The sequence below is a fragment of the Labrus bergylta genome, chromosome 12, assembly GCF_963930695.1.
Source record: "Labrus bergylta chromosome 12, fLabBer1.1, whole genome shotgun sequence".
NCBI lineage: Eukaryota > Metazoa > Chordata > Actinopteri > Labriformes > Labridae > Labrus > Labrus bergylta.
This window is the reverse complement of record NC_089206.1, coordinates 18,138,373-18,150,266: the sequence shown is the minus strand read 5'-3', so window position 1 is coordinate 18,150,266 and position 11,894 is coordinate 18,138,373. Positions and strand designations below refer to the sequence as shown.

At 45.8% G+C, this 11,894-nt stretch overlaps 1 protein-coding gene across 4 annotated transcripts in view; it reads right to left on the bottom strand.

The window, feature by feature from the left end:
• Window positions 1–353: 353 nt before the first annotated feature.
• Window positions 354–11,894, bottom strand: part of samd11 (sterile alpha motif domain containing 11) — an 83,850-nt gene continuing 72,309 nt past the window's right edge. For 3 of the 4 annotated variants that reach the window (XM_029277050.2, XM_020632328.3, XM_020632331.3), the window contains exons 7-13: window positions 11,150–11,303; window positions 5,723–5,838; window positions 5,261–5,339; window positions 4,121–4,908; window positions 3,019–3,152; window positions 2,286–2,396; window positions 354–2,035 (exon numbers count right to left, since the gene is read on the bottom strand). In XM_029277050.2, coding sequence (XP_029132883.1) covers window positions 1,751–2,035; window positions 2,286–2,396; window positions 3,019–3,152; window positions 4,121–4,908; window positions 5,261–5,339; window positions 5,723–5,838; window positions 11,150–11,303 — 1,667 coding nt within the window. In that variant the 3' untranslated portion in view covers window positions 354–1,750. The remainder of the gene's footprint in view (window positions 2,036–2,285; window positions 2,397–3,018; window positions 3,153–4,120; window positions 4,909–5,260; window positions 5,340–5,722; window positions 5,839–11,149; window positions 11,304–11,894) is intronic. The other variant, XM_020632330.3, reaches the window with a different exon arrangement.

Genomic DNA, 11,894 nt, shown 5'->3' with positions numbered 1-11,894 from the left:
GGGACATGTAGAGTGTGTGCAGCGTCAGTGTAAACTCTGTGAAGGAGGACGGTAAGAGTGAGTGGGTTTTTTTTTTTTGGTTGTGTGTGTGTGTGGGTGGGTGGATGGATGAGGAGGGTCAGGTTTTTTCCCCACCGGCAAGGGAGGCCTTGGCCTGCGGCTGAACCTCACGCTCTGACAGCTGGTGTTGACCTGCACTGTGCCCCCCATGGGTCAACTGCCCTCCACACACACACACACATCAGGAGACCACGTACTCCCTTCTGCACGTTTTTACAGAAACACCACAAACCGTTGAGGGAAAGGCTAAAATGTGTTTTTACACAGACATGCAAATAAAAGAGAAGACAGAGGAATTTCATCAGGATTTATTTCACCTGTTTGGTGAATAGAAAAATAGGATGAAGACAAAACCTTTGAAGGGAAATCTAGAGACCATTTTTTTTAATTAATTGCTTGCGTAGTTTAAAAACAAAACTAATTTAAAACATTTGCATTAAGAGCTTTGTGTCTTTCTTTTCCTGCAACCAAAAGAAAAAAAAACAGAAGTAAAAGCATCTTTGGAATCCATTTTAAGGGTAATTATAATACATATCATAATCTGCTTTTTCTTCTACATCAAAAGTCCTATAAATATTTTTTCCTCATATTTATATGCTTAAGTAGCATTCAAGATTGGAGCGTTTTAATATTACACTTAAAAAAATGGCAGAACCAAAGAGTATTAACAAAAAGTACCATCAAAGTTCAGCAAGTCACATTTTTCAGTAAAGAAAACCTTATTCGTGCAACTACAATAATCAAATAGTAAAAGTACCACGTATGTAACCTTCAGAATATTTTCATCTTGAGCATGATTCTGTACAATTTTGCATGGTTTTCCTACCTCCCACAGTAGTTAACAAGCGTACAATGACAAAAGCCGTACACACCATAGTGGCCGTTAAGGCTATTTTGTTTCGCTATCACTTTAAAGTCAGTAAATGATGCGTCACCTCAAACAGTCCCCATCAAGTGAGGCACTAGCCTAGCATTTCCCTGCTGGACTAGTCTTTATCTGAGATCTTAATGCAAAAAGTAGCAGACACATTGTGAAACCCGGGTTCAATTCCACACATCCGGTCATCTTTGGTATTAGGATAGTGGAATGCATAGTTGCAGTGATAAGAGTGAGCTGGTAAGATCTGATGCTCAGCATATGCTTCAACTCCAGCCTCTAAAAAGACAGCTTCACCATGCTGTTTGGCCTTGGTTAGCAAGAGAAGAGAGGAAGGAAAAGGGGGGAGAAGCGTTTCTTTTTAATTCCTGGGTTCTATAGGGCTTGTGGTGAGAGCAGTCCGAGAGACAAGAGAAAGAAAGTGAGTAAGCAGAGCTTCCACCAGCCCAGGAAGGAAGAGTTTCCGCTAGTGTCTGCCTCACAAGAATGTCACATTTGTGGCAGGGCTTTGCTCCTTTTTTTTTGGCAGGCTGTCTGTGACCAGCTGTCTCCCTTTCCTCTTCCTTAGTCTCCTTTCCAACCCAGTTTGTTTGGATTCTGCACGACTAGAGCAACTGCAGTTAAACTCAGACACTGATTGGTTCATCTGATACTGTCTATATCTCTATATAAGTTGTCCTTTCTCCAGTCCAATACCCTTGTCCCATTGGTTCATAGTAAAGGTCCCACAGTCTGGAAACGGGACCTTCAAGTCAGTCTCTTAGACTCTCTGGTAGGTTTGAGGAATGTCTGTCCTCCTCGCTCCTTCCAGCCCTACGAAGGAGTTTTAGCCTCGTATCTTCCCACCACTGTGGGGCCGTTACCGTTTTCCTGTCTTGGGGAGGAGCATCCTGGGGTGGGCCCGCTGTAAGGAGAAGAGCTGCTGCTGGTGGAGTTGGGTCTATGTGGCAGGGACATAGAGAGGGGCAGAGGGTTGTCAGATGGTGTAGTCAAGGGGTCCCGATCCCGTTCTTGGGGACGCAGCGCAGCAGAAGGTGGAAACGGGAAAGCCAGCGGGAATCCAGTCATGTAGAAAAGCCTGCCAACACGTCGTGCCACCTGAAGACACGAGAGGAGATCACATGACTTTCAGTACAGCCGGCTGAGGACTGAATAAAGGACTAATGCTGTGCACTGTTTCAAAACAGAGAGAAGAAGAGAGGCTGCGGTCTGAGGGGCTGCTACTTTAAGGGAATCATCTATGCTACGCTAACAGTTTGTCTTGGGCCTACAAACAGAAACACACATTCAAACACACACAAGTCCATTCGCTCACACACAAACACACAAGCAGGTCTGTGGTGTGTACCTGTGAGCGGATCTTGAGCGCAGGCCCCAGCTTTAGTCCCATGGTGTTTAGCAGGTGCTCCTCAGTGAGCAGCGGTAAGGTCTCTCCATCGATGGCCTGCTCCTGAAACACCTGGCGGAGACACAGCCGCTTCAGCCACAGCCCCAACGTACACACACAAAAACACTCTCGACACAACTACACATTCATTCACACAAACCTAACCTCTCCTTAACGAATATCACCTTTTTGAGGGGGAAAAGCTGAAAATGAACTCTGTCTAATAAATAAAATACTCTGTCAGGATGGATTTTTCTTCAGTAGTCTGTTGTATTGTGTTATACATTTTATAATATTGGTTACTGAAATCTTACTGTCCAAACTGTTCTGTAATGTCAACTGGTGTATATAAAAGATGAGAGTACAAACTCCACAGCCTTGTTCCATGCACAAGCATGGAGATCAGAGGGAAATTGCTACCGAGTGTTTAAGAATATATTCACTTGACTTGGCTGACTGAGACAATTACAGCTTCAGCTACATATTACTAAATCCATTTTGCATCATCCACGCACATTCACGATAAACTTGGGAAAAAAGCTTTGCTTCTAACTTTAATCACAAGATACCGTTAAATATACAACAGTAGTGCTGCAGTACGTTTGGTCCACGTTGGTCTTATTCTTCTATGGTCAGTAGTCAGCCTGCCCCTGGCCTCATCCCCTCCTCTCTCTTTACTCCCCCATATCCTCACCTGTGTGTATTCAGCACATCCAGCCAGGCTGCTTATGAAGCCACACACGTCCTCCACACTCCACTTGCTGATGTCCTCCACAGAGTTTGCTGAGGCTGAGTCCTCCCCATCCATGAAAAGACCTCCCATAGAGCCTGAGAGAGCAGCAGTGGGTGAAAATGACATGTCAATATAAACACTGGATACAACGTTACTATTTTGAATCAGGAGCTTGCTGTTTTTTCATCTTTAGGTGTTGCAGGCCCTGACACCTTAAAAAACGATTGAGCCTATTCTTAGAAAAAACTTAAACCCAAAGGTCACATATTACTGCTTTTTAAAAGTTTAAATAAGTCTTAGAAGTTTCTTGCCAAAAATCAACTCTGATCCTGTATTTTAGCATGTCTATAAACCCCTCTGTTTTAGCCCTGCTCAAAACAAGCTGTTTATGTATCTATAGCTTTAAATGTAAGTGAGCTGGGTCTGACCACGCACCTCTAAAAGGGCTTGGGGTAGCTCTAGCTTTCTCGCACCATGCCCTATTGTTTATGATGAGAAGGCAGACTGAGCGCAGAAAAAAAAACGCCTTGCCGTAGTGTCACCCACCTGTGGGAGGGGTTACTGCCCTTTATGATGACCTTTAAAAATCGTAATCTATTAATTGTTGACAACTGACAACTAATCTAACAGCTGTCCTTTTACCTTACACAAAAGTATAAGTTTTATTGACTAGATTTCATTTTTGTTTCAAAGTTGCTCGTGGAAATTTAAAGAACGATATAAACTTACTCTAGGACAATTCATTTTTTTGTGCCGAAAGTATAAATGTTCAGAATGCAGCTGTGTTCTAACATGAATGGCATGTGGTCTGTGTTCGTCACAGTATGTATTAGAACAAACAACCCCTCCCTCTTTCTGTCCACGTGGCGGTGCTGCTTTGTGGAGAGTGTGAGGGTCAGACTGGGGTCAGAAGCAGGGCCCCTGACAGGGAGAGGTCTCCACACTGGAGACACGCATACATAGAGTGACACTAATGGGTTTCACATGTCGGCTTACAGCCTTGTGTGTATGTGTATGTTTGTTTGTGTATATTTGTGTGTGTGTGTGTGTGTGTGTGTCTCACCAGTGTGGAAGTAGGGGTTGGTGTAAGGGAATCCAAAGGGCAGCGACTGGGCATGCAGAGCAGGCAGCGGTGGCATGAATGCAGGAGGCAGGTGGTACTTCACATCAGCTTTGCCCAGTCCAGCAGAGAAGAGGTGTTGACCAGGTGACTCTGTGTCTCCTGAGCTACAAGGGGTGCTCAGTCTACCTGAGGTCTCTCCACTCTCCTTGGCTCTGACACACACTCCCTTGCTGCTAGTCTCTTTCCCCCGTTCTCTCTCTCTGTCCCTGGGTTTATTGCTGGATGTGGCACAGACTCTGTCCTGCCTTCTCTCACACATTTCTGAGTCACTGTCTGAGTCCCTCATCTCTTCATCCTGCATCTCTCTGTCTCTGTCATTTCCTCTGTCAACCCCTCCTCCTGTGTGGTTCCCCGCAAGGAGCGATGTCTTGGGGCCCCTGTGAGGGGCCTTCCTGGACTCAGCATCCTGCTCAGGAGTGGAGCGCTGTGCCTGGGTATCTTTGGGTGTGGAGGGGGCTCCTGGTTGCTGCTGCTGGTGGTTGAGGGTAAGAAGGGGTGTGGCAGCCCCATGGCGAAGCACCAGCATTGCATTTGAACGCCGGGCAAGTTCCTCACGGAGAGGATGGGATTCTGGGATGTCGTGAAGGCTCCGCAGGGCTGGATGATCAGGTGGTAGGCCAGGAGGTAGAGCTCCTAGCGGGTTAGAGCCCAGGAGACGTTGCTGCTGCTGTCGCTGGTGGAGACTTTCCAACTCTTTCTGTCTCAGAAGCTCTGCTGATATCTCAAGTCTGAGTGGAGGAACACACAGGGACTTTAGTAAAATTGCCAAATGTTACACATTTAGAACACAATCTACAATCATTCCCTGAACCTGCCCTGTCACACATGAAGCGCACGGTAGGAGATTGTTGTTCACAACTACAAGATATGTACCAGCACTAGTTTGGTCAATGTGGGGGGGCACATGGGTAGAGGGTGCAGGAGGAGTCATTTCTGTCATTGTAACTATTTTTGCTTCAATACAAAATAAAAACACTTTAGTCACCTTAAAGCTACTATTAACATGCATATTTTAATATTGTCCCTTTTGAATGCCTGCAATAATTCCACACATAGTACATATAACAGTACAACACATACCTTGCTAGATTCTGCTTTCTCAACATTTCCTGATGCCGAGCAAAGATCTCAGCTTGAGCTGGCTGAAGGAAACTATAACCTGTGATAGAAACAACAAGAAAAAAACAAACCTGTAAAGAAAACAGCGGCATGAAGCCCCTGAAATGTTTCAAACTAGGTAAAAATTAGGAAAATGTTATAAAAATGATGTTAAGAAACTAAAAGTGCAAGTCTACATGCTTTATCTCTACAGCAAACAGTCCTTTAAAATAATAATTCTATAACTAAAAATGAACTAATAACTAAAACCTCTATGATATATAATTGCATCCCCTCTTCTGTCTGAGAAATGTCCTTGACATCAGATCAAATGGTTTGTTTAAGGTATACATACATGCCAAGGATACTATATGCACACATGGTGGTATGGTTCTGTGCACAAGTTTTTTTTTAAATTTAGCCTCGTCATGATTGATGACTCACCAGGGGCCTGGCAAAGAGCTGAGGGCATGCCCAGGAAAGGAGGCCGCAGGTGGGGTCCTAAGGCAATGTGAGGGGCGGATGGCGGTGACAGTAGGGGTGGAGGGTGGGAAAGGTCTCTGTTGATACAAACATAAAAAGACAACATTAGGTTTATGTTGGATTTAACTGAATTCCCTAAAAATGATTAACAAATAACGAAAGCATCAAGTGTTAATGAATAGTGCATCATTCCCTCTGTTAAAAGAAGACTTCATAAAAATAAAAAATAAAAAAACGTCTCTGCTTTTAAGCCATCCCAAGTCTGTCTTCATGTGTGTCATAGAGCCACACCAATGATGCTGTGTATTTTTATCAGTGGAGCTCCAGAGGCCCCTGTGTTGCCCCAGTGCCTCATCAGTCTTGTCATGCCGCAGCAAGCGCCGCTGGCCATCGCTGTACCCTGGACTTCAGCCTTTCCTTCCCCTGCTGCTGCACACACACACACACACACACACACACAGAGCTCTAGATCCACGCACATAATGAGGGCTGAATGCACAATGCCAGTGTGTCATGCTCCGACAGCTGGGGCGGTCCCTGCGTCTTGACCGGGGCCACGGGCTGAAGGACCTTCTAATTAACACTCATCCCTCCTCTCCTCTCTCCCTTTTTTATGCCCCTCTCTCTCTGTTTCCCTTCCTCACCCCTCTCCCTCTCTAGGCTGTATTGAAAGCGGTGAAAAGATGGAGCGTCCTGCAACCTCTTATTGTGAAAAGGCCTCTCTATTATTGGCTTCGTCTTTTGTCCTCCTTGAGGGGGAGAGGTGCCTCTCACCTTTCTCCCCATCTCTCTCCTCGTCTCAGGTTCTTATTCATTTTCTTTCCCTTTGTGTATTTTTCTCTCCCCTCTTCATCCCTCCGTCTCGTCCTGCCTCTCTGCCCCGATCCTTGTGTTTCCTCTTGTTTCCGCCTCCTCTAATTCTTTCAGATTCACTCCAATTTATTTTTTCTCTTTAATTATGTCTCTCAATGTGGTGTCTCAATGTTTTTTTTTCTGAGTTTCATGTACATCTTCATGGGCACAGGGGGCATGTTGTTGAAGGTAAAGATAAAAAGCTGTCAAAGGAGAAGAGGCATCTGCACTTTGACTTTTTAAAGTGTTAGTGCAAGGAGTGGATGATGTTCTCTGCCTGCTGGGGTTTTCAAACCACAGCTTTTTCAAGGCCTTTCCTGAACTCACTCAACAGCTTCCTACCCACACCTCTCCTGTCTCTCTCCTCTTGAGCTGCTGCTGTCACACCAATCAGAGCTCAGCTGTGTGCGACTGCCTTTATATTAAAGCACACATGGGAAAAAACGAGCTGAAGAAAACAACAAAATCAAAAACCAACAACGGGATGCCTGCAACCGCAAAAATTGTTTTGCAAACGTGTTCAAATTAGCTAGCGCCTGCAAGTCTCCTGTCTCACTAAATGCTAGGGGAGAAGGAGAGAGAGGAGATTGAAGGAGGGAGCGCACACATACAGGAACAGGGAGATGAGATGGAGGGGGGGGGAGGGGTTAGAAGCAAGCTCTGTAAAGGTGGTGGTTGAAGAGTGAAAACCATTCATCGATCGCCTCCGCCGCTGAAATGTTAATGCTAATCGTATAACCGCTCTCTCCGGCGGTGCCTCGCACTCCAGTGGCAGCTCCAATTAATCTTGGGTAAGGGCTGCGGCGCGTGACCCTGGTGCCGCGAGCCAGGGCCCCACTAGCCGCTGCTTATGTAATTACACCGCCCAGTGTGTAATCACCTGGCCTAATCCCTTGAGGCTAGCAATTAGCCTTGCGACGCGCAGTTCCACTAGGCTAGGCAAAGGCGCCCGCAAAACTCCAATCCGACCCTGCCACGGCTCCCGCATGCCAAACTCTCCTCGCCCCCCGTCCCTCCCCCAAACCCCCTTTCTGATATTCCCTCTCTTTCTTTCCTCTCATTGCACCGCCTACCCTTGCCTACCGTTAGCCCGCAGATGAATAACGTTCAATTAAAGCTGCGTGACTGGGGCTGCCAGGCGTCTGCACCACCATAATTAGGCCTAATCACTGGGGGAGAGAGGGGGAGAGAGAGACAGAGAGGGACAGAAGAGGAGGAAGGAGGGAAAGAGAGTGTCTGACACTCCCCTCCACTCCCTTCCTCCATCTCTCCCTCTCTTCCTCTTTTTGTAAGAGGCAATTTTAAGGGAGGATTGGCAGTTGCAGACATTAGTTGTTGTGTGTGTGTGTGTGTGTGTGTGTGGGGGGGGGTTGTCTTTCTGTCCTATGTGTGCATTTTGTTGGAAAACCACATACATGCTATAAAGAGATGAGACAAAAAAAACACCTAGTTTTTTTCACGAGACTCAAATAGGCAAATTTATCAAATGCAAGGTGGTCTCATAATCACGCAAAACTATATCGCTGTTATTTCTCTCAGTTTCTCTCTCCCCTCTCTGCCTCTCTCTCTCTCTCTCTCCGCCTGCAGTGAGGCCAGGGGCTCCAGGGGAATTCACTGGTGTGTGACGACCTGTCAGAGTGGCGACAGCGTTCCTGTCCCGCTGCAGCCTAGCCAGTTTGTGTTTATGCGCCTGTGTGTGTGTGTGTGTGTGTGTGTGTGTGTGTGTGTGTGTGTGTGTGTGTGTGTGTTTGTGCGCCTGTGTGTGTGTGTGTGTGCGTGTGTGTGTGTGTGTGTGTGTGCGTGTGTGTGCGTGTGCGCGCGTGTGTCTGTGTGTGTGCGCGTGTGTGTGACAGGGCTGCCCTTAATGACGGGAGCGTGGGGGGATTAGGAGCGCCGCGCGGCCGCCCTCGGCTCCTTCTCTGCAGGAACACATTTACACAGGAAGCTCATTAAAATGGATGAGGCTCCCTCCTCGCTCGCTCGCTCGCTCGCTCTCTTCCTCCCTCCCCTTATCTCGCACTCTCTGGATCTCCTCGCTCCCTATTTTGGTTCATCTCTCTCTCTCTCTCTCTCTCTCTTTCTCTCTCTCTCTCTCTCTCTCTCTCCTCCTCTCTTCATCCCCATTTAAAATCTCCTATGTTTGCCCCCCCCCACTCCCATTTGCCTTGCAGATGCTTGGTGAGCTTAGTGCCATTTAAGGCCAGACAAATGGAGCGCCAGGCTCTAAGTCCATCGAGCGGCCCTAATGATTTGTTTTTAACAATGGGCCCTAATGGGCCCCAGATAATCAATGATGAGGGGTCGATGGAAAGGTGAGCCACGGAGAGAGTTAAAGAGAGAGAGGGAGAGCTTCTGTCACTTATTCACATTCTCAGTCTGTGTTTTATTCTTTCTTACAGATGATCTCAATTAAAACACTCTTCTCTTTATACTAATACAACTGTCAGCTCTCAATTTTCACCCTTTCTCTTTTTTTTCAAGAGTTGGGGATTTGATGCCTTTATTTGATAGGACAGTGGATAAAGTAGGAAATCTGGGAGAAAGAGTGGGGAATGACATGCAGGAAAGGAGCCACAGGTCAGACTTGAGACTGGGCCGCCCATTAGGAGGACTATAGCCTCCATACATACTTACCACGAGGCCATCCATTGTCCTTTCTTTTTTGCCTGGTTTTGTTTACCTGGCAGCATAACTTGCTCACATTTGGACGTCAAAGCAATGACTTAGGACTGATAACGTAACAATGTCTGTTATCTAGTCTTTGATTAAGATCTTGCTAAATGTTTTGGAAGGGGACAGTACTCTTTGCAGTCAAGTCAAATTCTTAAACATCAAACTGGAATCTCCATTTGTTTTGAAGAACCTGGATGGGGAGATTACAATATATAAACAGAAAGGTTGAGACCTGTAGCCAGAAACATTTAAGCACTTAAATACTGGCTAAAAAAATACTCTTTTATCTACCCAAAGATTTGTTTTATTAAGGGGCCAAGCTCAATAAAGAAAACTGCCCTAGACCAAGAGTTCTGAGAAGGATGTCTCCACATTTTACTCCTAAAGTGAACATGCAGGATATTGTATGTCACCATCATACAGGTTTTGTAACTATTTCCCTTTATTTCTTCATCTTACATATCTGGTTCAATTGATTGATTGATTTATATATATATATATATAAGGGTAAAGGGGTGAGGAGGAAGGGAGGGTGAGGCCTAGTTAACTCTCCCTGGTCCAGTGTGGCTAATTACTCTCTGTGCTGTTGGAGAACAGCCGCGGCTCACTGACTACAATCATGCTGCACTACTGGCCTCTCTCAAGCACACACAAACCTATACACACACACACACACACACACACACACACACACACACACACACACACACACACACACACACACACACACACACACACACACACACACACACAAACACGTTTACAAATAAGCAGACATATTCACACAAACGAACCCAGATTCAATCCACATAGTGAACACACATGAAAATCGCCAGCTCGGAAATAGAACAAACACAAACACACACATATGCACAATAGGCCCTCCTCCTCACTTACACACACAATAAATACAGCCTCCCTGAGCTACACCACACAGCGCCTGGCCGCTCAGCTTCCTGCTTATATCACCCCACCCCCTTCTCTGTCTCTCTCACACACACAAACACACACACACCCTCCCCCTGCTGCCGCACCGCCGGCCCATTATCGATCCCCCGCCTCTCTCCGCGCCACATAAATAATCGACAAGCAATTACCCGCCCACTCCCGCTGCCCCCGGCTTTGTTTGGGAGGGCGCAGGGGCCAGTGCTGGGGGGAAGGGGGGGAGGGGATGGGGGTGGGTGGGGGGGGGCCAACCGGGGATGCAGGCGTGCAGTTCCACAGTTGTAGTCAAGAGGTTATTGGATCCTTAGTTCAGCCATGTATGTGGAGATGCACATCCATCCACACGCACAGTGTGCACGGAGGCACACTGAGGAAGCCAAATATGAGATCAGATCTGGCAAAGAAACCAAGATTGGGCAAAAGTATGGAAAGATAAATGTAGTGTTGTTGTGATGCAACCAGCAGGTGATTCCATTTTTACCCAGTGACAGGCTGAAAAACAACAATTGGTCCATTGAGATTTTCACATCTACATTCACATTTCTGATAAGCTCATATAATGCACAACTGAGGCCTCCAATAGGCCTTTATATGCATCTGTGTGAGTAGTAATGGTAAAGAGACTTGAGCTTGTATAGCTTCTGGCTACTCAAAGTGCTTTTTACATCACAACGTACATTCACATGCTGATGGTAGAGGCTGCTATGTAAAGAGTACATTGGTATTAAATAATCCCATTCATTCACTCACGTCATTGGCGCAGCAGCACGAGCAATTTGAGTTCAGTGTCTTGCCCAATTACAGATACGACCAACTCTCCAAGTGAGCCATAGCCGTGTGGGCAGGGTTTTGGTTGTAGAAGCATAAAGACATAAAGATTTGGATTGCAAAAAAACTATGTCTGCCCTTGTTTCTTACCTGTCGGTGTAATGTGCGTCCCGGTGCTGTGGCAGACCCTGCTTCCGTCTCTGGCTGGATGAAGAGGAGCTGCCCGCAGAGGGCAGGTGAGCTTCTAAGGCCGCTGGATTTCTTACTGCTGCAGCCAACGCCTCCTGACGAGCACGCAGAATGTCTGAAACAGGAGGTAAGGGGCAAAAGAAGGAAAGTGAAAGAGAGACAGAAAAAATTAGTTGACATGACAAATATGATAAATACTGTAAATGGGAGAAAGAGAAAAGGGGCACATGTAGTATAGTTCTTCTTTTCTAAGATATTTAAGGTTCCATAAGAACTTTCGTTTTGTGTCACTCTTGGCGTCAGCTCAGTGCATGAAAAGTTTTCAAAACAGCACAACTTTACAGCTATTTGTTATCCTGCAGTGAAGAAGGAGAACTGCTATGTATGCATATATATGTATATATATACATATGTATATATATATGCATATATATGTGTATATGTATATACACGTGATTCTCATGCATTTTGTTATCCCCATGTTATATGTATAAACAGGCAGACACCCACAATGTACAAGGAACAAAATAACAGACATTTTTGCAGAAGTGTATGAAATTAGCACAAAGTGTAGTACTTAAATCAATCTTAAATGCTTTTAATACAATAGGGAAATGCTAGAAAGACTTTTTGAAGAAATATGGTATGTGAGTTCTTTTAAACAAACAGCGAGATGAAAGGAACTTCACACATCAGGACGCTTTTA